The sequence below is a fragment of the Esox lucius genome, chromosome 13 (genome assembly GCF_011004845.1).
Source record: "Esox lucius isolate fEsoLuc1 chromosome 13, fEsoLuc1.pri, whole genome shotgun sequence".
NCBI lineage: Eukaryota > Metazoa > Chordata > Actinopteri > Esociformes > Esocidae > Esox > Esox lucius.
Window position 1 is genome coordinate 14,666,416 of NC_047581.1, and position 24,691 is coordinate 14,691,106.

General features: G+C 42.9%; 2 protein-coding genes across 3 annotated transcripts; both read right to left on the reverse strand.

The window, feature by feature from the left end:
* Positions 1-592: 592 nt before the first annotated feature.
* On the reverse strand, positions 593-16,477 carry LOC105024846 (TBC1 domain family member 10A). Its single transcript, XM_013136662.4, has 9 exons — positions 15,933-16,477; positions 11,397-11,496; positions 6,128-6,235; positions 5,947-6,053; positions 5,715-5,829; positions 5,441-5,506; positions 5,138-5,327; positions 4,745-4,899; positions 593-4,131 (listed from the first exon to the last, which is right to left on the reverse strand). Exons 1-9 carry the CDS (start codon positions 16,115-16,117, stop codon positions 2,998-3,000), a joined length of 2,160 nt encoding a protein of 719 aa, XP_012992116.3. The 5' UTR covers positions 16,118-16,477; the 3' UTR covers positions 593-2,997.
* A 416-nt stretch (positions 16,478-16,893) lies between these two features.
* On the reverse strand, positions 16,894-24,634 carry sf3a1 (splicing factor 3a, subunit 1). Of its 2 annotated transcripts, none has more exons than XM_013136659.4 (15): positions 24,365-24,634; positions 23,816-23,925; positions 23,497-23,704; positions 23,097-23,348; positions 22,454-22,528; positions 22,207-22,357; positions 21,894-22,093; positions 21,638-21,752; positions 20,507-20,814; positions 20,079-20,330; positions 19,784-19,991; positions 19,230-19,384; positions 18,930-19,031; positions 18,739-18,810; positions 16,894-17,411 (listed from the first exon to the last, which is right to left on the reverse strand). In XM_013136659.4, the coding sequence occupies exons 1-15, from the start codon at positions 24,410-24,412 to the stop codon at positions 17,310-17,312; spliced, it is 2,358 nt and encodes a 785-aa protein (XP_012992113.1). In that variant the 5' UTR covers positions 24,413-24,634; the 3' UTR covers positions 16,894-17,309. The 2 variants fall into 2 exon arrangements, with proteins under 2 accessions (XP_012992113.1, XP_012992112.1); XM_013136658.4 differs by having other exon boundaries at positions 23,097-23,354.
* Positions 24,635-24,691: the final 57 nt, after the last annotated feature.

A 24,691-nucleotide genomic window follows, 5' to 3' on the forward strand; every position in this document is an offset into this window, starting at 1 on the left:
GCCTGCAAGACGTGTTGAAGATGCCATTTCCCTTACAGGGATTTTTACCTACTGACCGGGGCAATTGCCTGGATCTCAGAGAGACTGGGAGTCGGCGTAACTGTCTGACCACTTTGGAGTGTTTAATTGAGGGTGCAAAGCTAGCAATTTCCTCTGAACTATTGTTAGCCCGAGGTTTGGTTTTAACTCAATTTAGCAAATTCCTTGAGGTGAGAAAAATGTCAAATTTGTCAAAATACAAAATTAAACTAAAATTATTATAATTAGTCAGTGACAGAAGTACTTTGGATGGCATTGCCTCAATTAGGTTACAAAATCAAAAAAGACAAAGGTAAAATATTCCTATAACTGGTTGTAATCATTTTAGGAGCCAGGTTTTAACAGACTATTTACCAGTGTGGAAGACTGACAGTTTTTTACAGCTTTACTACTCCCTCTGGTGGTACAATTTAAACTCACACTGCATAGCTCAATTTCAATCACCTATTCAGTACTGCAGCAAATAACAACCAATGTCCAAAATACAATGTCCTTAGTAGGTGTTTAATTAGTGATTTTATTTGCAAAACAAAAAAGACAATATGCAACCACGTCTGAAACAAAAAGTGATATTTATTGATAGCTGACAGAAACACAAAATGTCTCATCGGAAGAACAAAACCGCACTGCGCTGACAATACATTTCTAGGGATGACCGCATTGCATGTGTTTGTTTAAACTTTTGGTTTAAACTCGAAAACTAGTGTCAAAATTGTCACGCTTTGATCATATCTTGTTAAATAAAATACGGATATACAATATTATTTTCATTCCAAAAAGACATCTTTTATATTACGAATTGATCTTATCTACACATTTTAAGCATTAAATTAAATTTGAATACCGGCCAAATGGGAGGTATGTGATAGACTTCAATAGTGTCCACTTGGATGGACTTGGCAGTGTTTATTTGCCCTGTATTTACCTATTATTGCTTTTTAGAGAGGTCTCAGAGATGACCTGTAAAATAAACTTGCATTAGGTACAATTATATGGTATACTGAAGTAATATTTTTCTCCCTACTAAAGAGTTTCCCATAGTGTCCTAAAAGCTTGATAGTTCAGAATGCAAAACAATGACATCCATCTAACCTTAATTTACCAAAAAGTTTCAGCAGACTGTCCATGTTATCCCAAAGCAAAGGTCTGATCTTTATCAGAACACCGCTGTATTAAATTCGTCCAACACAACATTTAGTCCCAAAACATTTAGCAAAAGAGCGACCGGAATTCTGGCCACAAAATGAATACATCCCAGGTTCATGTTTTCCCCAAATGAATTAAATATATATATATAAAAAAGTAAAGGCATCAATTTTCCCAAAAACATGACAACTCTCAACATTGTCCAAATGGAAGGCCTAGATCTACATGTACATAAACTCCGTTAGAATGTCTGCAAGACCAAGTACTCATCTGCAGTAACAGGTAGTGGAACACTGATAATCATCACATCCTGCTTGGTTTCTGCTACAGCTGCTTCAGTTACTCCGTGTAGCAATTAGGGGATTCATATCTTAAACGATCTAGCCTGAAAGGACCATTTCACCCGGCACCTGTGCAGAAGCACACTCCTTAAAATAAGTAAAAGAAAACATGCATGAATACATCTGATTCCCAGACTAAGAATACATACGATTCCCAGACTATGAATACATACGATTCCCAGACTATGAATACAGACGATTCCCAGACTATGAATACAGACGATTCCCAGACTATGAATACATAAGATTCCCAGACTATGAATACATACGACTCCCAGACTATGAATACATATGATTCCCAGACTATGCACGAGACAAGCTGCCTTTAAATAAACAGGAATGTGTCATTGCATATGCATTCATCATATACTTCCTCATGAAACTTCAATCTGCTCCTTTTTTCTTACCTTACTGTAGTTAAATGCTACATAATAACTGGAAGTGCATGGCATGTTGGGAATGTGTCTGCACTCTCAAAACATCAGGACCATGACCTCCAGGCTGGGAGAGTAGGCAGCCACACGCCACCAAGGTCGGCAGACCTCATTATCACACCTTTTACTGTACAATACAAGCTTGAATACTGAAAAAGTTCCTTTGAAAGAGTGGCCGTGACGAGGAATGGATGTGCTCATAAGGGAAGTCTGAAAAGAGTGCTGAGCGTTCCTTTTTAGGAAGGGGAATGTAACAGCTGATTTAACAGAGACGGTAACAGAAAACAGACCAGGACTGCTCTCTGGTGGTGAAGACTAGAAGGGTTGTTTACTTAACTCCAAAAGCGAAATATCTTATACCCATTTCCTATGTGCTATAGGCAGTTTAAAGAGTTGAATGAGGGAAAAAAAACTAAAACTCCCATTCCAATGAAGTGTTAATAAATCAATCATGTCATTAACTCCTAGAACCAGGTAGACTATTGCGCGGTCTTTCACATTGTCTAAAAGGAATGTTTTATGTACACAACAACTACACAACCAATCAGTAATGTGTCTCCCTTGCACATCATAGAGGGAAGAACATAACATAAAGACTAACATATTATAACACTTAGCAGTGATGCATTAGTGTATGCTGCTGACTGTGTACTCTAGGCATTATGGTGTCTTAAAAGCAAGCCGTTTAAAACTCATAGGAAAGATATACAACAGTTGTGCTGCTTTGCCATTGGCCATGACAGACCCAGTTGCTGGTTATGGTGGAGTCCGGAAATGCCTGATACAGAGACAGTATCAGGTTGGGAGAGACTGTGAATGGGCACAGGGGCATCCTCAGTACAGCCACCCTGGAATCTCCCACAGAGGTCAGGGATTAGCCTCTCTGGGTGCTTTCAGCCTCACAGCCATGCGGTGGGGAGTGAGACTGGAGCAGTAGAACACAGGGATACTTCCAGTTCCTCTCTCACTTCCCCTCTACCCCATTCCCATCATGTCTGTGTCAGACATGATGTCCCTCCTCATACCCACAGGGAGAGCTACAGGTATGTGTCCTCTGTGCTACTCAGGCTCTGTGTGGACTGCTGGAGGGGGGACTCTTTAAGAACAGACTGGCCGTTAAGTGCTGGTTGGTCGTTAAGGGCTGGTTGGTCGTTAAGGGCTGGTTGGTCGTTAAGGGCTGGTTGGTCGTTAAGGGCTGGTTGGTCGTTAAGGGCTGGTTGGTCAGGCAAGGAACAGTCTATAGGTGTATTTGGAAGGGGCGTATCATTGATGAGGGGATGTTGTACTGGAGAGTATCTCAGAAGAGGCTGGGAAAGAGGTACTGTCAATGGAGGCTGAGACAATGGAGGGTTAGTTGGAGGAGGCTTAGTTAGAAAAGGCAGAGGCACCGGAGGCAGAGACACCGGAGGATGAGTTAGGGGAGGCTGAGACAACGGAGGCTGAGTTAGGGGAGGCTGAGACAACGGAGGCTGAGTTAGGGGAGGCTGAGACAACGGAGGCTGAGTTAGGGGAGGCTGAGACAACGGAGGCTGAGTTAGGGGAGGCTGAGACAACGGAGGCTGAGTTAGGGGAGGCTGAGACAACGGAGGCTGAGTTAGGGGAGGCTGAGACAACGGAGGCTGAGTTAGGGGAGGCTGAGACAACGGAGGCTGAGTTAGGGGAGGCTGAGACAACAGAGGCTGAGTTAGGGGAGGCTGAGACAACAGAGGCTGAGTTAGGGGAGGCTGAGACAACAGAGGCTGAGTTAGGGGAGGCTGAGACAACAGAGGCTGAGTTAGGGGAGGCTGAGACAACGGAGACGGAGTTAGGGGAGGCTGAGGATCAACAGGTAAAGCATAAGGGTTGGGGATATCCTTTACAGCAGGAGTGGTTTTCTTCATACTTCCTTTCTTCTTGCCCTTCTTCTCCTTGCTTTTTTCCTCCTTGCTCTTCTTCTCTTCCTTCTTCAGCTGAGGGGTGGGCGGAGGGGGAGGCAGTTGCGACTCCACGATGATGGTGGGGTTCTGACGAAGATCTTGGCGACTCGGAGGTTCTGAAGCCATGATGGCCCTGGCGCCATGCATTCTGGGAGGGGACTTACAGTGCAGGTCCCCACGATTCTTCCTCCAGCGCTTCAGCTGAACATGGTGTTCTCTTTCAATATCCCGAGCTGAAACAGGCACCTCCAGAACCTGTGGGAACAGACAGAGACACTGCGGGTTACAGATAGCTTACAGGACCACAGAACACTGCTTCAATTTATGCCAGAACATATTAGTCAGTAATTTAGTTTAGAAAAGTGGAAATGGGCAAGGGGAGAAAAGGCTCTTTTACTGGAGAATCATTATATTCCTAATGTTAATCTTGTTAGTAAATGTCAAACAGCCCGAGGCTAAGAGAGTTTCATAGTCACTCACATGGAGGATGGTCAACTATCAGAGAGGCTATTGTCACACTGAGACACACAAAGCCAAGGAGATGCAACAGACTGACCAGTCAGAAGTTCAATCAATGTCTCTCTCTCTCTCTGTATCACGTCCAACCTCCACTCTGAGCTCTACATTTCCACAGTACAACCACACTTCTGAACAGCCACTGTTCTCTACAGACAGACACATTAGTCTTCACAATCTGGGTGAAAAGAGGTTGTCATAGTAATGTAATCCCCATGGTCTTTACTGCCACTCCAATCAGCTCAAAGATCAACCATGCCGTGTGCTTCTGGAAGTCTGGTTCTAGAAGGTTTGTTGTTGGCCACGTCCAACGTCCCCAGCCTCACTGACACCCTGACAGTCATGTTCTCACCTCTCGGACGAGGAAGCCCTCCTGCATGTAGCGTGGCTCGATGGTCCTCAGCAGCTCCATGGTCTCATACTGACCCTGACACGCCTTGAGCTTCTCACGCGTACCCAGCATGCACTTCAGTAGCACCATGCCCACCCGGAAGATGATCTTGACACCTGGCGGAGAGGCATGGTTCCCAGTCACTGACTGGCTCAGGTAATATCAAATAATTATGCTGGAATATTCAAGCAGATGTTGTGCAGAATAAACCATCCTTTCTCACAAGTACTCAAAAGTAAGACACGTGGGCTCTATTCATGATTGTTACAGTGTATCTTTCGATTTATATCGGGGTTATGTTTAAGGTTCAGTGTCCATGTGGTTTATTCAATGCTTGTATTTGTGCTAACTAACCATCACACAAGAACATGTCCCAGACACGCAGCACCGAGGCCCAGGGCAGGGTGCGGGAGAAGGCACACATGAACCACTCCGTCATGTACAGGATGGGCTCTATCTTGTGTTTCTCCAGGTGGCGGTACGCTAGAGGGGACACGCGTCGCATCAAGGCATACAGGATCTCCCCATCTAACTGGATGGCCTCCTGTAGGGACAGAGGGCAGGGAGAAGCAGGGTGTTTCACGAGAACCAATAATATTGTGTTGTCTGCCTAATTTAAGTGGTTTTCTTCTAGGGCATTAGTAAAAGGTGTCTTACCAGCCCCGCGCTGTAGTATCCAGGAAGGTACTTCTCACAAATCTGGACCAGCCCCCAGAATGCATCCTGTGGAAAAACATGCATATGATGGCTTTAAGAAACAGTGAACGGAAGCTTCCTGAAAAACCCAAACTAAACTAAAGCACACACTAGCAGCAGGGAAAACAAAGAGGTAAAGCGTGCGGTTAATTCCATGGTCGCTAGGGTCAGAAACGGAAGGAAGCAGGTTTGGAAACAGGTCAGCGTGGTTTAGTGAGATGATTAGACTTCTCACCTCTGCAGGCATGTGCATGAGAAGCACAGCGGCGATGGGGGCCTGGGCCTGGCAGTAGCCCTCGTCTGGCCGGTACAAAGTGTAGGCCTTCAGCACACGGAACAGGTCCTGCTGCCTGCATGGGGAAAGACGCAAAACACACTGACACAGCACTGAACACACAGTAAGGAAAAGACAAGCTGAATCAGGCACTAAGTGGGGGTCATCTATTAGATTGTGTGAAACCACTAACCCGTGGCCCCCACGTGACACAAACATCTCATGGAAGGGGAACTGTCTGTGTAGATCTTTTTCAATCACGTCCAGCTCCTTTGGGTCTCCAGCCTGACTATCCAGCTCCTGAAACAACACCAGGGAGGGTCAACCCAAGTCCCCCACAGGCCAAAACAAGAGGGAGAAAGAGCCTAACTGACCTCAAACTTCCCTCGGTTCTGCTCCTTCTTCACTTTACCCCCTGACAGATAAAGCCAAGCCCGGCCTCGCAGTGATGGAGGAATCCCTTTCTGACACCGCAGCCTCACCTGTTAAACAGAGACAGAGGAATGTGTTCATCACAAACCAAACAATGGGCTTGTCATTATGCAGAAAAATCTAAAAATGCAATAAAAGATTTATTATTTTATATATAAAACAAAAATTACATAAAAATAAAACAATTCTCCCTTCCCCATTTGTATATACAGCCCCTGTCTCATCACAACAACTCATAACAAATTTGGCTGATTATGCCTTTTTCCCCTGCACACAGCCCATCCAACCTGTAAGTTGCAGTCTAAGCTTGTGAGAACATGTTCATTCACCTGACAACCTCAGTCAGCTCTATTCCTGAGGTGTCTGACAGAATCGCTAGTACCTGCCGGCGAAGCCACCTTTCTGCTCTATGTTGGCCAATTTGCATTATACATAGGGCTTCCCAACCACTCGTCAACTAGCCTCACAGTCAAGGCATTTGCAAACAGGAAATGTTTTGTGTTAGTTATTTTAGTTTGTAAATGTTTAAGTGTGCATTTGGCCAATGAAATTCATGAGGATTGAAGTTGGTAGCAAACATGGTATGAAAAGATTTTTTATTGAAGCCATCTTATGTCTACTTTTAGCTAAAATGGATCCAGGACAATGATGATTGTTCAAAGTCTAGAAAGTGCATCAACAGTCAGGCAATCTTAGATGAGACAATCTCTAAAACGTCAATATTTATTTGGTGTTTGCAGCTCAACCATTCAAGAGCAGTGGTGAATCCAAATATCTCCCTGACTGTCACATGACTGGAGTGTGTGGGTGAGATTATGTAGGGAGAGACGTTCTTTATAAGGAAAGGCATGGTCATGAATACACTCGCTAGACAGCCAGAAGGTTTTTATTGTAATCAGTGGGACACGGAACCAACGCAGCCATGCCAAGGTGGGGGTGATCTCCGTGAGGGTCTTTTCACATTCCCCTCAGAATTCAGGAAGGATTTCCAGGAATCCCGATGAAGAGAGTATTGCAGTAGTCCAGCCTTGAGGAGATAAAATGCATTGATGAGCTTTTCTAAATTAGACTGATAACATACTTGGGTAAATCACACTTTCTAAAGTTGTTTGATGTTGCTTTCTAAGGTCATCCAGCAATACACCCAGCCTAGAAAGAGGGGTAGAGAATGATGGTCTGCCTTGCAACCGTGAGGTGTGTTATCGTGGCTATGGTGCTGTTAATTTGAAGGAGGTTTTGCTTAATCCATGCGCTTATCTCCTGAAGACAGGCGTTCAGAAGGGCACTTGCATCACAGGGAGGTGGGAGAGTGTTTTACACCAAGACGGGTGTCATTAGCATTGCAAAGGAGTGATATTCCATACTGACTGATGTTCAGGGCCGTGTTCCATATTCAGATCCTTGGGGGCCACAGCAGGTGACCTGGTGGGTCAGGGACATCCTCAGTCTGGTCTGAGAGGAAAGAGTGGAACCAGCTTAGGACAGGTCCAGACAGAGGAAAGGTTTCAAAGGTGTCAAACCCAGTCTTCGAGTAGAGAAGGACCAGGAGACAGAGGAAACCTGCACCATCAGGTCTGTAGTGACCCTAAGTAGGGGGTTCTTCTGAAAGGGTCCTAAAGCTGTAGAGCTAACACGTCTTCCAACACCTTAGTGAGGATGAGGAGAAACTGGCCAGCACTTCCGGATCTAGGAAGTCTTCAGACGGGGGTTGATGACAGCAATCATGGGACGGATGAAGGTTATCAGAGAGCTGAATGCTTGAGTTCTCAATAGCTCTCTAGGGGATTTCAAGGAAGCCGGAGAGCGTCTGTGGCGGCGTTGGTGGAGGGCTGACGCTGGGAGGAGAGGTACATCTGATGTTGTGACCCCGGTTTTTAAAAAGCTGATCTTCTGGTGTCATAATGTGGGAATGGGGTTTATGGTGGAATGCAAATTACATGGGGGCATGGAGGTCAAAGCACATTGCTCAGGGATTGGCTGAAGACCTCAAAGGGTTTGGAAAAGCTTAAAGAGACAGGTCCAAAATGGGAAAAGAATGTCAAGCCCAGGGTGACAACCTTGTCTTCAGGCACACCATGGTCGTAGACCAGACTCTTGGTGACTGGGACAGAGTTAGTGATGACCAGATAAGGATGTTCCCAAAGTGTGTGGTCAAGACGGGCAGACTGAAAATCAGCAGCACAGTGATACAAGGCAGAGAATAAGTCTATTGAAATCTCCTGGAATCCCATTGTTGGTTGAGTTATAGAAGAGATTTCAGGGATGAGTCAGTCTCAGGAGGCCAACCCACCAGCGGCTGAGGTATAGTACTTTCAGATTTACCCATTTTGTAAGCCAAATTTTGCAATTACGCTTTCTGGTTACGGGCACGTTGGTCAACAAATTGATTACAGTACATTGCTGATAAATTGTTCATAACAATTCTATATATTTGGTACAAGCACAATTCTACAGGCAATTGTGTGACACTTGAACTATCAGCTGTGATTTAACTTACTTTTATCTTACAAGGGCTTACATGGGACATGTGCAGAGACTAGTTGGGTATTGGCCAACAAAAACCATCCAAATAGAGGGATGTCGGTCTAGTCACCTTAGACTAAGAACTTGTCTCATGTGAAGAACTTATCTCGTGGATAATTCTTGTGGTTTGTCAAAAACGTCTCAGACCAGATCATTCTACCAGAAGCCGAATGAGATTTTCAGCAGAAAATGAAGGATGATTAACGCAGAAGAAGAGCAAGAAAATAGCTAGTTTACTAATATTATATAGCGGTGTAGCTACATATATACTAACAGGAAACTTTATTATGGACACCTGCTTGTTAACAAAAATAGTTAAACAGCGAATCATGTCGTTGTTCGACTAAAAATAACTTTTAAAGTGGTATGGTTGTAGGTGCCGGACGTGGGGGCTCCAGCAACTCAGAAACAGCAGACCACCTGGGATTTTCACACACTACCGTCTCCAGAGTTTACAGAGAACGGTGTGATAAAAAGATCCAGTGAGCGGTAGTTCTGTGGGCAAAAAACACCTTGCTAATGAGAGAGTTTGGAGAGGAATGGCCAGATACGGTCATGCTGACAGAACGACCATACAAACTAAAATAACCACGGTTTATAACAGGGGTGTGCAGAAGGGCATCGGAAGACAAACATCCTTGTGGGTGGGCTACATCACTATCAGTGGTTATATGCCAACATAATCATTAAGTAAATCACGCCAAATAAGGCATTCTCCTTCGCACTCACAGTCCAAAAGGCATCTATCACATTCACTGACTAAAATCAGCAAGCACAGCAGTCAGAGGAAAAATGCCTACTGAATAATTCAGTGTTTATTTAAGTGTGTGGCATGTGGAAACGCCCTTAACTCCACTTGAGATTGCAGTGAAAGAGAAAACAAGCTAGCTGCCTTCAAACCTGCAATTTCCCCACAAACTCTGTTACAGGGTCATGTTATGTTAGAACAGCCCTAGTCAATCTTGCTCTGTCACTTATTCAGCTGGGTCAATGTGGAAATATATGGGTTGTGTCAGGGCCTGCTGCTGACTCATGAGGATAAGATGAGGCTGCAGTTGACGTGAGACACACAGGTTGAACAGGTTATGTCAGACAGCCAAAACCCGGGCACAATCTTAATTATGAAAGAACAGCGTCTACGCACTGTTATAATGTTTAGGCTGTGGCTTTGGGTCATAACTTCAAACAATCTCTGTCTCTATGGACCCAGAGGCGTGATCACGTTATTGTCCACTTGGCCTTTAAAAGTCCTTCCTTGCAGATCTTCTCAAGCAGTCAGATTGGATGGGGAGCGTTGGTGAACTGCGATCCTGAGTTCTCCCCAGAGATATTCAATGGGTTTCAAGGTCAGGCTTTGGCTGAACCGCTCAAGGACGTTCACAGACTTGTCCTGAAATCATTCCAGTGTTTTGATGGCTGTGTGCTTTGGGTCTTCGTGGAGCCGAAAGCAACAGTCTAAGAAATTCCTCTCCTTATTTTGTTTCAGTTTTGTTTCATCCTTCCCTCAATTCTTACCAGTCTCCCAGTCCCTGGCCCTGGGAAGCATACCCATAGCATGGTGTGCCGACCACCATGCTTCACCATAGGAATGGTATTAGCCAATTGATGAGCAGTGACTTGTTTTCACCAGACCCAGCACTTGGAATTCAGGCCAAATAGTTTGATTTTGGTCACATCAGACCAGAGCATATTTTTCCTTGTGATCTCAGAGTCATTCAGGCAGCATGCCATATGCCTTCTACTGGCTTCCGTCTAGCCACTGCACCAAAAAGGCGTGATTGATTGAGTACTGCAGAGAAGGTTGTGACAGTTCCTCCCACCGCTACAGACAAACTCCAAAGCTCTGAGGAGATAAAAGCCATTGACCAAGAACCCCATTTTATCACAAGCACATAGGAAAGAACGCATGTAAGTAGTTAGTACCCAACCTATCAGCACATGAACTGAAATTCGTCATAGTTCCTCCTCTGCGCAGCAACAGCAAAACTACCGGTTAGACAGGGACAAGACCTTTGGCAAGGCCCAATCACTTTACCATCATATCCAATGTTTGCAATGTGAAATGGAACATCAAGTCACTACTTAGACAACCTTTCTGTCCTGAATGTGTTTGATAGTTTGCCTAATTATAATGCCTATTTGCAAAGCATTAATGTTTGCAATAGCCTACTTACAAATTACAACCAACACTATGGTTGTAGCCTACATGTTGAAGTGTTTGGGGGGAATGAGTGGTAGACTTCACATAGCTGCACTGTTGTCATTTTTGCTGTTTAGAAATATGAGGCAGTACTGAATGACACATCGTGTTGATCAAACTGAAAGAGCATACGTAAGAGAAAAGCCAGATCTGCAGCTACTCTGTACATTTAAAGAGGAACAAACAGGTCAATATGACATACACAAAGGTGACAGTAACAGTAAACATGCAATAAACGCTGTTACAAAACAACCCCAAATCCCCTACACGCCTGGACAGCAAAACGTGGAAGAAGTTCCAACAAGATCCAAGCCTAACCTAGGCCCTGGTTGGCTAATAACATAATGTGGAGTTGCCACACTGTTAGGAACTTATTTAGGATTGTTATGGAAAAATGAGGTTAAGAGAGTGTCCCAGCCGTCAAAACACAGCCACAGATGAAGTTGTGTCAGACTTATGAATGTTCCAAATGTATGCAGCTCTCTGACCTTATTATGTCTCTTTGCCATCCATTTGTCCCAATTACTGAGCATGTCCAGCCACTTGACCTCTCTCTGTCTCAGCACCTCTGGGGGGAGATCCTGAGCACTGGGGATGACAGGGGAAGGAAAGGTGAAACATTTTAAGATGTTCAAAATAATTGAATTCATTTAAACAACGTGTGTTACATTTATTTTGTTTGTGCATTAAAAGTGAATCAAAATGCCATGCAAACTGACAGGATTATAAACATTGTATATAATAAATCCAAGCAGGAGGGAAACCAGGCAAGGGATGAGGTAATTCCATAATGTGGTATGTTTGGCTGCATTTAAGAAATGGAACATTGAGAAAATGTAGGCCTAACATCATCTTACAGAGTTACTTAAAGGCGTTCAACTAGTATATAATCATCAGCACAACCTTATAATCATGAGATGAAGTCTTGAAAGGCCTTAAACATGGGCCGCCCGGCTGTAATTCTGTTCACTCTACTCCTCCCTCAAAAAAGCTGAGCTAAAAAAAAACGTCCATCCTTCTCTGCCAGTTTGCCTACCAAATTTACAAGTGAACAAAAATAGAAATATAGTTCTGTACTTAAGTGCTGTTAATCCCATAGAAATCCTAATAAAACCTCTTTGTCTTCCACTTCCTATAAAACCCACAGCCAAAAGAGGCACTCTAACAAGTGGCACCAAAGCTGTGGCACTAGGCCACCTTACAGAAAACAGGAAGCTTACAGCCAGCTAGTGCTTGGCACAACTAATATCTTCCACTCTCAGTGTGCTAGGCCAGAGGAAGAAGTGAAGTGAGAGACCCAACTGACATGAAAATCTATCAGCCCAGGTGAGAGGTTTATGTAGGCTTATTTGATGGACTGGAAGATTGGGTAATGATTAGGTTGCTTAATGATCAAGTCTGATCAGAAAGGTTACCCTTCCTCAGTTTAAATCTCAATCACTCCTCCTCCTAACCATAATGGTAAACAGTATTTGTGTAGTTAAGAACTAGTGTTACCTACAAACAACTGTAAAAGAAATTCACTAAAAATCATGTATACATGATTGGGTCGGCGATTGGATCTGTGTAGTTTACCTGGATTACAACCCTGTTTCCATAAAAGTTGGGAATAAAACCAGAATGCAAAGATGTGCAAATCATTTAAACCCTATATTCAATAGAAAATAGTATAAAGACAACGTATCCGTTATAGAAAATTAGACATTTTACAGTTTCTTGAAAAATATAGGCCCACTTTGAATTTATTGCCAGCAACAAAAAAGCAGGCACTGCATTAAAAACAGATAATTCTGTAGTGGACACATGGGCTCAGGAACACTTCCGAAAACCATTGCCTGTAAACACAGTATGTCGCTGCATCCACAAATGCAAGTTAAAACTCGACCATGCAAAAAAGACACCAGATCTAAACAAGATCCAGAAATGCTGCCTCATTCTCTGGGCCCGAGCTCATTTAAGAAGGACTGAGGTGAAGCGCAAAACTGTCCTGTTGTCTGACAAAACAAACTTTGAATTTTTTTTTGGAATCATGGACATTATTTAGTTCTATGGGCTTAAGAGGAAAGAGACCATCAGGCTTCTTATCAGCGCACAGTTCAAAAGCCAGCATCCGTGATGGTATGGGGGTGCATTAGTGCACATGGCATGTGTGACTTGAACATCTGTGTAGGCACCATTAATGCTGAACAACATATACAAGTTTGGAGCAACATATGCTGCCATCCAGACAACGTCTTTTTCAGGGATGGCCTTGCATATTCCAGCAAATATAATGCCAAACCACATTCTGCACGTATTACAATAGCATGGCTGTGTTGCAAAAGAGTCTGGGTGCTAAACTGGCCTGCCGGCAGTCCAGACCTGTCACTCATTGAAAACATTTGGCGCATTAGGAAACGAAACATACGACAAAGCTGACCCAGAACTGAAACATTTAACTTTTCTTAAAGAGAGAGGAGATACAACACAGAAATAAACATGCATGTCCCAACTTTTTTGAAACATCTCACTGGCTTCAAATTAAAAATGCCTATATATTTTTCCATAAACAATAACATCTCAGTTTCAAAATTGTATATGTTGTCTTTGCGCTATTTTCAATTATTCAATGATTCAAATTATAATTAAATTATAATTAAAAGACAAAAAATTTATCAACCATGGAAATTGGTTCAGTATAGGTTAATTCAGCATTAATTATCTTTGTCTGGCTTATGTTATCATAATAGAGAACTTCTATAGGCCTACTCCAAGTTTGTTTCAACTTGCTGTTTTCCGTGACAATGAAGCTGGGGCTTTATAGAGACAAATAGGTGATGTGTCAATCAACAAACCTGGCAGCAAAATCTGAAAGCAGCTTCACATCATTCATTTATCCTAAAAGGGATTTCCGATTCACTTCAAATAATGTCTGTTTCATATAGGCTTACCCCAACTCCGCATTCTGATAATCAGTTGAATCTTATCAGGACAAGGTGATGTTTGTCAACATACTTGCATCAAGTCAATCCAAAAAAAGACTGGCTAAATATAGATGAAGTCATTGATTAAAGTCCCCTTGTCCTATAGGCTAGATATTTATGCAGTTATCAAAACGCAGATAACTGTGAATACATTCAGATTTGAAGCTCTATGTTGTACCCATTGCCTGACTTATAATGGTCAACAACCGTGTCTCACTTAATTAATTCTCCATGGTGATAGATGACAAATAGATCTGACCTCATTTTCGATACCGCATTGAAACAGGAATCCATGAATATTAATGCAGATTGTTTATTTTATTCATAAGAGTTGGACACCTACTGACACTGATTATGTTTTTTTTTTGCCAATTTTTGACATTTTATGATTATTGGACAGGAAAGTGTTGAATGACAGTGGACAGGGCTGTAGAGCAGTAAGCCAGATTCAGAAACAAGGATTGGTACGTGTGGGAAAGCTGCTTATACCATTGGACCATCCTGGCCACGACACCAATCTTTTTAATTGTTTTTCAATAAACAAAATGAAATTTAAATATTGTCCCCACATTTTAGGATACCAGACAGCTAAATAAATAGGTTTATTTGTTTGTTCATCTTCATCAACGGTGTCAATCATTTTGGAAGCAAATGTATAGAAAAAAATGAAATCACTCGAACCATGCACAGGCTGCTACATTTAGTGTAAGGGGAAGTTGTCAGAGCCTTCCAGGTACTTTTATTGGTAGAAGTAATGACAGATTCAGCTAAATTTAAAGACTCAGTCAGTTTTGGTTCCCTTTTGGTGTTTGGCGCTTATCTCTGGGCTGCTGCTTGGGCGCACCAATCACTGTGACCCCTCCCTCGTCCCTCTCTGCTCTAGCCTCTCTGCCTCCCTGATGCTACATAAAGGAAAACAGAGAAAATAGCGTTTCACACTGTTTGACTGTTGGAGAGATCCCTATTTTTTTGCTACTAATTCTAGTAGTAGAGTTTTTTTAATAATCATTATTTTACCAGGTATACTAAGAACAGGTTCTAATTTACAGCAACAACCTGGGACCAATTAGGGTTCCCTTTATAGCTCAGGGACAGAACTTCAAGGTTTTTCATCATGTCGGCTCAGTGATTAGAACCACCAACGTTTTGTTTACTGGCACAATACTCTTGACCACTAGGCGACCCTGCCGCCCCTCTGAATTAACAGAGGCCCTCTTCCCTCTGATTCTGTCAGTCATGAATGATGACACCTTTGGCACTTATTGTAAGATAGCATGACAGCCACCTAATCCTCCTTAGCATCCAGCTGACTCATCTCCTCTCCTCCCCCTTGTAACCATTCCCCACATTGTAATTATACATGAGAATGTGTATTCAGGTCAACCAAGCTGGTTAAAAAACATTGCTTAGTAATTTAATTCAGGGGTGTGCTGAATTAGTGGTGACTTAACCTGACCCGGATCACATACGTTTTAAAGAATAGGTTGCCATAGTATTGAACTTGGTACATTCATGTGACCGCTTATCCTAACTTTTCACTCAGAGTTGACCAGTTACATAGAACACATTCAATCCAGACCAAAACAATTAAAAAAAATTACAGACACTGTAAAGCCTAAGGGACTTCCCTGAACTTCAGAGTAGACAGAAACGACTTACTCGTTATAACTGGAATATGAAGTTGACACTGCTTGCTAAACACCCAGTGCACTGATAAAGTCGCATTCGGACTGTAAAAGCAGTGCTTTTGTGTCAAGTCTCCCTCAACGGTTCATTACCATATTAACTACAACTAATGGGTGGGGGTGATATTGGTACTACCGTCTCTTTGCGGTTAGAGAACAGACATATTGAATAGAGAGACCTTTAAAGGTCTCAGCCACAGTTGACGGAGCAAGCTAGTTAAGTGCATCACTGAAAGAATGCTAGGGTGTGAAAAGTGTGAAAATGTAGTATAACGTTCACGTCACATCTCCACACTCAAGTTAGACAGTTAACCCAGCATTTCTGGCAGGGTGCAAGTATACACATTATAGGTATGTAAGCACCGAGTTTACTTACGATTCTTCTGAATACTGTTGTGCGCCCCCAATAAATCCATATTTATCGGTATGTCTGTCGCTGGTGAACCCGTTGATTTCGGAGTCTGAACCAATAGAGCTTTCGTCGTCCATATGACTGCTGCTGCTAATGGTCCTGATACTTCTAGTGTCGGCGGACAAGCGACCATTCTCTATTTTAGCCATGATTTGCTCAGTTATATCCAAAGCTATTTATCTGACACAGTCACAACCAACGAAATTGAGCTAGACGAAAGTTTCCAAACAAACAAAACAAATGCCATGGCACGGAACACGTAGTTAGCTAGCTAGGCTAAGATAACTAGCTAGGTAACCAGCTAAAGTTCGCTATTCACGAACGTTACATAAATTGCAAGCCAACTACTTCATCTTATTTAGATCAAATGCAAATATTTAGGCAAGCCAAATATTAGTAGATATCGCACGTTTCACCGCGTGATGTTAACGCCCAGCCTTCCCAAGTAGCTAGCTAACTTTGCTAGGTAGCTGTAGTACACTGTCACTAGCTTGTCTGAGTGCCACAGTAACCAACCAGCTGCAAACGAATTTTGCTCTCGTCACGATGATTGGCTAGGTTGTATGAAGTGAGTAGGCAAACCAAAAACTTTATTGAGAAAAACTTTAATCGGCAACTACCTATATTATTATCAAGCACAATTTAACACAAATGTTACATTTTTGTAGCCATGTCATGTCGGAAAATCAAACTAAAAGAAACTGTTCCTGTCCTTCCTTCCTGGTCCGCGGTTTGGGTAGATGATTTCGTTCGTGCGGCTACCCTGCCTGCTTTTATCTATGCTGTGGTTACAACTTCATTTCCCCACTGGTTTTCACATCAGCTGCCCAAATCTCTTTAACATCTGCTTAATACATATTTCAACTATGCTGTGCGTGGCTTCTTAGTAGCAAATCATAAAAAGAATGCCCTGGTTCATTCAACGCAAGTGATAAAACGGTAGCATTTTATTACTTTATTTGATAAATTGACAGACAGTAGCAATGCTGTGGACATGTGTAACAAGACACTGTGGGATTTACAAAAAACAAAGACCTCAAATAAACCCCCCTGCAACACAGCAGCATAAGCTTAAATCCATTTACAGTACAATGAACAATCAGAAAAGAATACATAAAACACTTAAAAATAGTAAACTAGCTAATTGCAGTGTATGATTAATTCGTCATAAGCATTCTTTACAATTGTTATGACCAGTATTGAACATACATCGTTTTGAAAGATCTAAGACAAAGTTGCTCATTCACCCAAATTATAATAATGACATACGGGTAAATTACAACATTATCACAAACTGGCTGTGTGTATAACAGACAGAAGACCGCTGAAGTTATGCACACCTCACTTCTTTCTGCCACCTCTCTCCTTCAGTGCCAGGTGTATAACTGAACCGTTGTTCATGTTGTAGTAGGCCAGGGAGTTGGAGTCTTTTATGAATATTCCCTGTAATGGAAGAGTGTTCCATGTAAATTACTCCGTTTGTACCTGGTCATGCAAGTTTATATTTACCCATACAAATTCAAAGGAACAATTCATGTTGAATACATTTTTAATACCCATTTAGAGTTTTAATGTTTATTTAAATGTATTCTTTAGAAGGCCCAACAAACTTCCCCTTTATTGCATTTCCTCCAATTCTGTTCCAACCTACCTAACTACAGAATAAAAGACAGTAGCCCTCATTCATGAAACCTTCTCAGAAAATCTCAGATTCAAGTGTGGGGAGACGACCATCTCCAAGTGTGATTTACGGACCTGTGGCACCTCTTCAAAGAGTTTGGATGTCATCGCAAGATTGCTAAATCATATTAAGGCGAGAACGCTGCACCAGTCCTTATTTACATATGACACACCCGTAATTTATGTGGGTGTGGTGATCATCAACCTATGAATTGACAGCTTTCAGCATAAATTATAGCCTGAAACGGCTAATTAACCATTTGTAATTCACCTTGAAAAGATCAGTGCAGTTACGGAACACTCTTTTGCGTCTCAGCCCTGAGCCAAAGTCCTTAAAATGAGCAAGCTCTGCCATCATTAGCTGTTAGCTAAACCGAAATTATAACGACCATTTAAGATCTCCAAGTATGTTGATACTTCAGGCCTGAATGACTTAGGAAAAGCGAGGCAAAGCAAGCTTTAGTTTTGCGCATTACATACACAAAGGCAATTCAAACCTTAAAAACGCATGAACAGAAAGAGAAAATGCAGAATGAAGTGATAATAATACATTAATAAGTTAGTGTTACAATATTTAATATTGTGGTACGTTTGTATGTGCTATATTCCTTGTCATTTTATTTTATATTACCTATTATAATTATTATTGTGTTTGTTGTCACTGAGGCTGTTACAACAGTTTTTCATGATAATGATCATCTTAATGCGAATCAGGCATTATCTATTTTTTATTTATTTTTTACTTTGGTTTACACCCTCTCCGACCAGACATGAGTTTGATTGTAAGGATATGACAAAGATAATACTGATGAATATCAGCTATGTCGGTGAAATGATCATGTGATCATTTTGAGATCCAATTTGATCAAATGCACGTTTCATGAAGAGGGCCAGTGTCTGTAATTAACAAAATTGATCTCAACTCCAACCCTCTAATGTCTAAACATCAGACAATCTTTCCAGTATTTTGTCAAAATATTGTTCCTTTTTTCAATACTAAGGGATTGTACTGTGCAGGCTGATGATAAAGCTGCAACCAAATTGATTATACATTTCATACATGTAAATTGCCTGTATGAACAATTCTTACCTCATACTGTAGCTTTTGCTTTCCTGCCGGCATGCCAGTAGCTTCATGGATTTTGACTTTAATAACAGAGACCTGTGGTGAGATAAAAGTTCAAATATGAGAAACATTTCAGCCAGTGTTTTCATACAGTTGCACTACCCGAAATACAGTATAGATAGAAGAGTGGAATAAAGGGTGAACTACAAACATACCTGATCTGTGAGTGGAACAGTGAAATTGAGCGCTTGTCCACTTAGCTTCCATTCTGTCTTGTCCTGCATGTTAGGAACCTGCACTTTGATCGACACTGAACCCTAAAAAAATAAATAATAATAAAACAGAATAACACAATTTGTACATATATCTTGTATACATGTTACACCTTAACATACTGTAATACAAACTGTACGCATAGAAGCATAGCATGACCGACACGGCGTATCTGAACCAAGTCATGGATCATTTATATTACTGCATTTCGCCATTAGTCAACATGTAATTGATGAACAAACCTTGTATCTGCGCAGGAACTCCTCCTCTGGCATAAGGTTGTCCTCGGTCTTCATCTTCTTGCTGGAAGGCTCATCATCGTGGGGTGGGGGTGGATGGGATGGTGGCTGGGGGTCAGGGCGAGGGGGCTGCGGGACTGGAGGGGCCGGGACAAATGCTGGACAGGGATGATTCAAAATCAGCCAATAAATAATGCAGAATAGAACAAAACATTACTAATTTAAACAAAAATGTTAAATAATCACATACTCGGTATTAGCGCTCCATGTTCTGGATAAAATATTTAAATCGCAATTCTTCTGGGGAACAATTATAATTTTCAATTTTCAAACACATACAGACAGAAGACACGTGACCGCCGACTCGCCTGACATGTGCTTCATTCACTGCTTCTTCAAGTTGGCGATTTGGATATTGCTCATATCAACATCGCAACTTTGATTAGAATCCAATTCATGGGGCGGCCCTACTTGGTACTGCAGCACATTTCTGAAGTCTTTTGTTGGATTTCAAAGAATGAAATACTGTGGGAATAGTGCAGCAATGGTTCTCCTACCAGTTGGGACCACCATGGGGGGTGGTCTGGGGGCCATCATGTGAGGCGGCTGGGGCATGGGCACCACGTTGATTCGCGGAGCATGCATCATGGGGGGCATTGGTGTCAGGACCTGTCCAGAGGCCAGTCGCATCTGCACAGGAGCCATAGGGGGTCGTGGGATCACAGGCACAGCTGACAGGAGAGTAGTACGCACCGGGGGAGGCATCTGCATTATTCACAGGGGGAGTAAAACACAGTTAGCCTTACATACTGGCGTATTCATTTTAGAGGTCATTCCTGGCTCAGGACTTACGGAGGGAGGGGCCCGGGCCATGGTGGTCATCGGAGGGGTGGGTTTTGGCAGAATGGGGGACGAGGAGATGAGGGGCGACTGGTGATGATGGTAAAGCTCAGGCTTGCTCGGTCCAATCTTCTCTTTAGTCTCGTCTTCCTGCACCAGCCCCTTAGCCTTGTGAATGGCCTCAATCTGCTCCTGTAGGGTGATGTTGGCCTGCGCTGCCTGCTGAGTACGGGCCATGCTTCCGGAGTGCCCATCCCAGGTCACCTAATGACAAAAAGTCAAGACCGTGAACTCATGATGATGACGAAAATGAACCGTATTAAAGCTGTGGCCCAGGGTGATCCAGTGGTCTAAGCCGCTACATGTCTAACTACTATTTCCTCTGACACGTGTTGTATTATATATGGATATAGTCTCTCCCACTTCTCCACAGTACTCACCTTCTCCTCAGGCTTCTGGATCTCCTCTTCTCCAATCTTCTTACCGATGGCTGTCTCCTCCACACCAAAGATATCGGTACGCCTCTCAGCCAGCTGCTTCAGGCTGCTCTCAATGTCCATGCCAGGGGCGTACACCTCATCCTCGATCTGCCGCTCTCTGATGCCGCGGTCTCTCTGCTCCAGCCAGCGGGGATCCAGGAGACCAATGCGCATGTGCTCCTGCATCTTACTGGCCTGGATCCGCTCACCGGTGATGGGCGAGATGAGGTATTCATCCAAAGCCTTGGTTGGAGCCTGGGGCTTGGAGGCTACAGGGGTCAAAAGGCAAGGAAAAAAATGTCAGGTCTAAAGGAAGGTCTTTCTAGTCCATTGGGTCTTCCGTTATGATTAAACCACCTAATAGCGCATTTAGGGCCAGTTCTTTTCTATCCTGCATTTTAATAATTCCACCTAAAGCGGTTTGATACAGGGCCGATGTGTGTAAACTCAGTGCTACCATAATCACATAACGGAATTATCCAACTAGACAAATCTATTCCCAACCACATGGACTGATTTCAAATGTAATGTCTACTGGAACATCTGCAGCCTCTGTTTAAAGGAACGAAATTATAAGTATAATTAAGACGTTAACAACCTTATTATGGAGACACTGCATTTCTTGATTTATTTAGTTTGTAGGAAAGTCAACGTAACCTTTAGCTAACGTAAAAGGGTATTTCAACTTTATGTCAAAGATATTTTGATTTTGGATCTCTTTATTTCCTATATAGTCTACTTCGATGGTTAGTTTAATTGACACTCCTGTTAAACTACCCCTAACTAACCCTGTTCAGCTACAGCTTCAGAGTGTCTTAGAGAGGATCAGCATCAGCAAGGTGGGGTGTAAAACCATGCCCCCACACAAAGTATTCCCTGACAGATAACACGTTTTGAATCAGACAATTCACCTACCAAACACAGACTACGATACAGACTGAATAATGGCAGACATTTCTTCTGTTGTTCTAAATGCAGTGACATCAGAGGCACAACACTGCATATGCCAGTATAAAAACATTGCGTCTTTACAACCAAAAACAAGCCTTTAATAAACGTTTTACGGGGGTTCATAATGACGAAATGTCTCACCTTTGGGGTCATAGTCCTTGCGGATAATGACCTGGTCTGGAGTAGGGGGCAGTGGAGGGGGCATGGGGTTGTCTGGGGGCAATGGGGCCTTGCCTTCGTCCTCATCATCAGAACCCTGGGGGGGGGGGGGGGAGAAAACCAATCACTCCTGATGGTACCGTTGCTGAATGATGGTAATATGACACCTGTAACTCTGCACAGTGAACCTGTAATGAGGTATAAATGTCATCCCACGGGTGACTGTCCACTGACTAACCTCATCCATGTCTTGCAGCTGCGTGTCCTGGTCAGGCTGCGTGGGGCGCCCTTCGTCCCGAGTCTCACGCTCGTCCTCCTCCTCATCCTCACTTTCAACCTCCATCTCCACCTCCTCACTCTCTCCAAACTTGTCGTAGCGTTCCTGGATGAGAATGCGAGCTCCCAGCTCCTCCGGTGTGGTGGGTGGGGGGAAGTGGCCTGTTGAAACACAAAAGTCATAAACCATCATTACAAAGTGACAGAGGTTAGATGACAGAAAATCAACAATTGACTTATAAAAATTAGTCTGGCTCCCAGTTACATTTCCCCACCTTGCTCATTAGGCTGGAAGTCCACAGTCTCCACCACTACAAAGTCATGCCAGTCAATTTGGGCATAGGACACACGCTCCTTCTCTCGCTCCTCCTCCTCCTTCTTCCGTTCACGCTCCTGGAACTTCGCCCACTCAACACGGTACCTCACCTGTTTGTAGAATACGTAAGTTGTTATTGCACAGAAATATAAACTACAGCCATTTAAAGAATTTATGGTGGGAACTTCAAAGTTCCACGGGCTTACCTGATCCAGCACCTCCCTGGGGTTCTCAGCCTCCCGCTTCAGCTTCATCAGGAGGCCCTTCGGAGGGATCAGAATCTACAGAAACAAGATACAAAACAGCATCATAAGACAATCAACCAAAGACATGTGCTACCAAATTAAACATTTAGATGTTTTAACGAGACACGTCCCCTCCATATGTATTTGGACAGTGAAGCTAACAAAACATCTATATACATATAATACGCTCTTCAGCATGATATTTGAATTTCTTTTTTCAAGGAGACCGTAGAAGGTCACCTTTTCTAAGAGGGTATGTTAACATCTGCTGTGCTGTTTCCAAAAAAAAAACAAAACACTATGTTCTATTCTAGTTTGGGTGATGGATGGTTCCATTGTATTTCAATAACCTTTTGGCATATTTGCCCAAACTAAGGGTAATCTGTAAGTGAATTTTTTATCATGAAGGCCAAAACAGTTTGGAGCTGCTTGACGTTTACATATTTTGTGTACCACACCATAAGACATGTATTCATCACTGTTACCACCATTCTAAAATAAAATTGTTTCAATATTATTTTTGGAAAGATGTACCTTTTCTTACACATACACAAGACTGTACAGTGAACGACTGAGATAAGGGATGTTCTGCAAGACGGTTTACCTTAGTGTACTGCTCTACAAGCTTGGTGAAGTAGTTGAAGAGGCTGTGTTGCGGACGCAGGAAGTCAAACTGATAATTTCGCTGCTCTTTCTGCATGAGCTGCGTAAGGAACTGGCGCCCGTTGCGTGCAACAAACTGGGCAGTCAGCTTGACAACATCTAGATCAAATGCTGAGATCGAGGGAGGGTCAGCAATAAACTCAAACTCAGGCGGTGGCTCCTTGGGCACCACAGTCTCATGAATCACCTGGGCCTGCACCTACCAGAAACGGAAACCATAACTTAGAGTAGCTCTTTTAGGCATCAATCACATCTTACAGTAAATATTTGACAGAATCAGAGGATTGTATTAATTTAACTACGATTCTAAGAAACCACCCCGGATGTCTGGGAGGGCACACCTTTTGAGGAAGCTGCTGTGAGTTCTGCAGAGCCTGCTGCTGCATGACCTTGGGCACAGCAGCCGATGGCTCCTGGCCCTTGCCCTCCTTGAATTCATTGACCTTGTGGCGGTAATAGGCATGGTAGGGGTCATTGGGGTTCAGGAAGTTGAACTTTGGGTTGTTGATCTCATTCTGTCGGATCCTCGCCTCGAATTCGGGTCCATTCCTGATAATGTGTGGATGGAAAGGGATGCATGACCATTCCAATAAGGCATCATACATAAGACCTCATACATTTGAAGAAAAAGAGGATTGAGGATGAGAAAGATAAACTAACCTGGCTACAAAGCTGGCAGTCTTATCAACAATGTTTCGGACCTCAGGAGGTGGATAGATGATGCCAACTATGGGTTTTGTTGCAGGGGTTTCCTCCGTAGGCTCATCAGGCTGTTGAAACAGTAACATGAAAATTCTGTCAATCCTCTGTACGTTGGAGTGACGGGGGATGCCTGAAGAATGCAATTAATCCTACAGCATCTACTATGGTTATACATCTGGAGTCTTTGTATATATATGATATAAAATAACTAAATAGGTACACTGGGGTAGAAGCTAGAACATCCCAGCTAACTTCACTCCACGACACATTCACACTTGCTACTCAGGTCGACTTGACTTGGGCGCATATTGGCTAGCTACATAGCTAATTTTAGCTAGCTTAACTACGACCTTAGTTGAAACCCAAAAGCAGAGACATCAACTCTAGAGGGGTAAAGTTAATAGATGCATATGTAATAATACCATACATCTTCCCAGTTAGAGGCAGTTGCTAATGTAACTAAAAAACACTTTTAAGGGCGACTGAAGTAGGTGAAGCAAGTCTTACTTTGTGGTTGGGCTCAGGCTGAACCATTTGTACAGGCCCTGGCGGCATTGCTGCGTCAATTCCTTGCTTGACTTAGCTATTAACACGTGGAAAGTACAACAAAAAGGTAGGTACACTAAAAAGGTTGTTCTCGTTACAATTACACTAACGGGTGTGGTACTGCATGTCTACAAACGTAAAGAATTGCATAACACTATCTTTCCAGATAGGACATACGATTCTATGCGAACGCGTAGCTCTATCGTCGACCCGCCTGGAATGGAGGTCTTTTACTTCCGGAAACATATCTGCGCATCATGGGATTTGTTGTCTTTTTATCAAGTCGCT

What these genes read in the sequence shown, in the direction of transcription:
- LOC105024846 (XM_013136662.4), bottom strand. Translation starts at nt 16,117, where the DNA reads ATGGCTAAAATAGAGAATGGTCGCTTGTCCGCCGACACTAGAAGTATC. An exon ending in CAACAGTATTCAGAAGAATC is followed by an intron (nt 11,497 to 15,932) that starts GTAAGTAAACTC and finishes TGTCATCCCCAG; the next exon opens with TGCTCAGGATCTCCCCCCAG. An exon ending in AGAACCGAGGGAAGTTTGAG is followed by an intron (nt 6,054 to 6,127) that starts GTCAGTTAGGCT and finishes GTGTTGTTTCAG; the next exon opens with GAGCTGGATAGTCAGGCTGG.
- sf3a1 (XM_013136658.4), bottom strand. Translation starts at nt 24,412, where the DNA reads ATGCCGCCAGGGCCTGTACAAATGGTTCAGCCTGAGCCCAACCACAAA. An exon ending in CTGTTCCACTCACAGATCAG is followed by an intron (nt 18,811 to 18,929) that starts GTATGTTTGTAG and finishes ATCTCACCACAG; the next exon opens with GTCTCTGTTATTAAAGTCAA. An exon ending in AGCAAAAGCTACAGTATGAG is followed by an intron (nt 17,412 to 18,738) that starts GTAAGAATTGTT and finishes CTTCCATTACAG; the next exon opens with GGAATATTCATAAAAGACTC.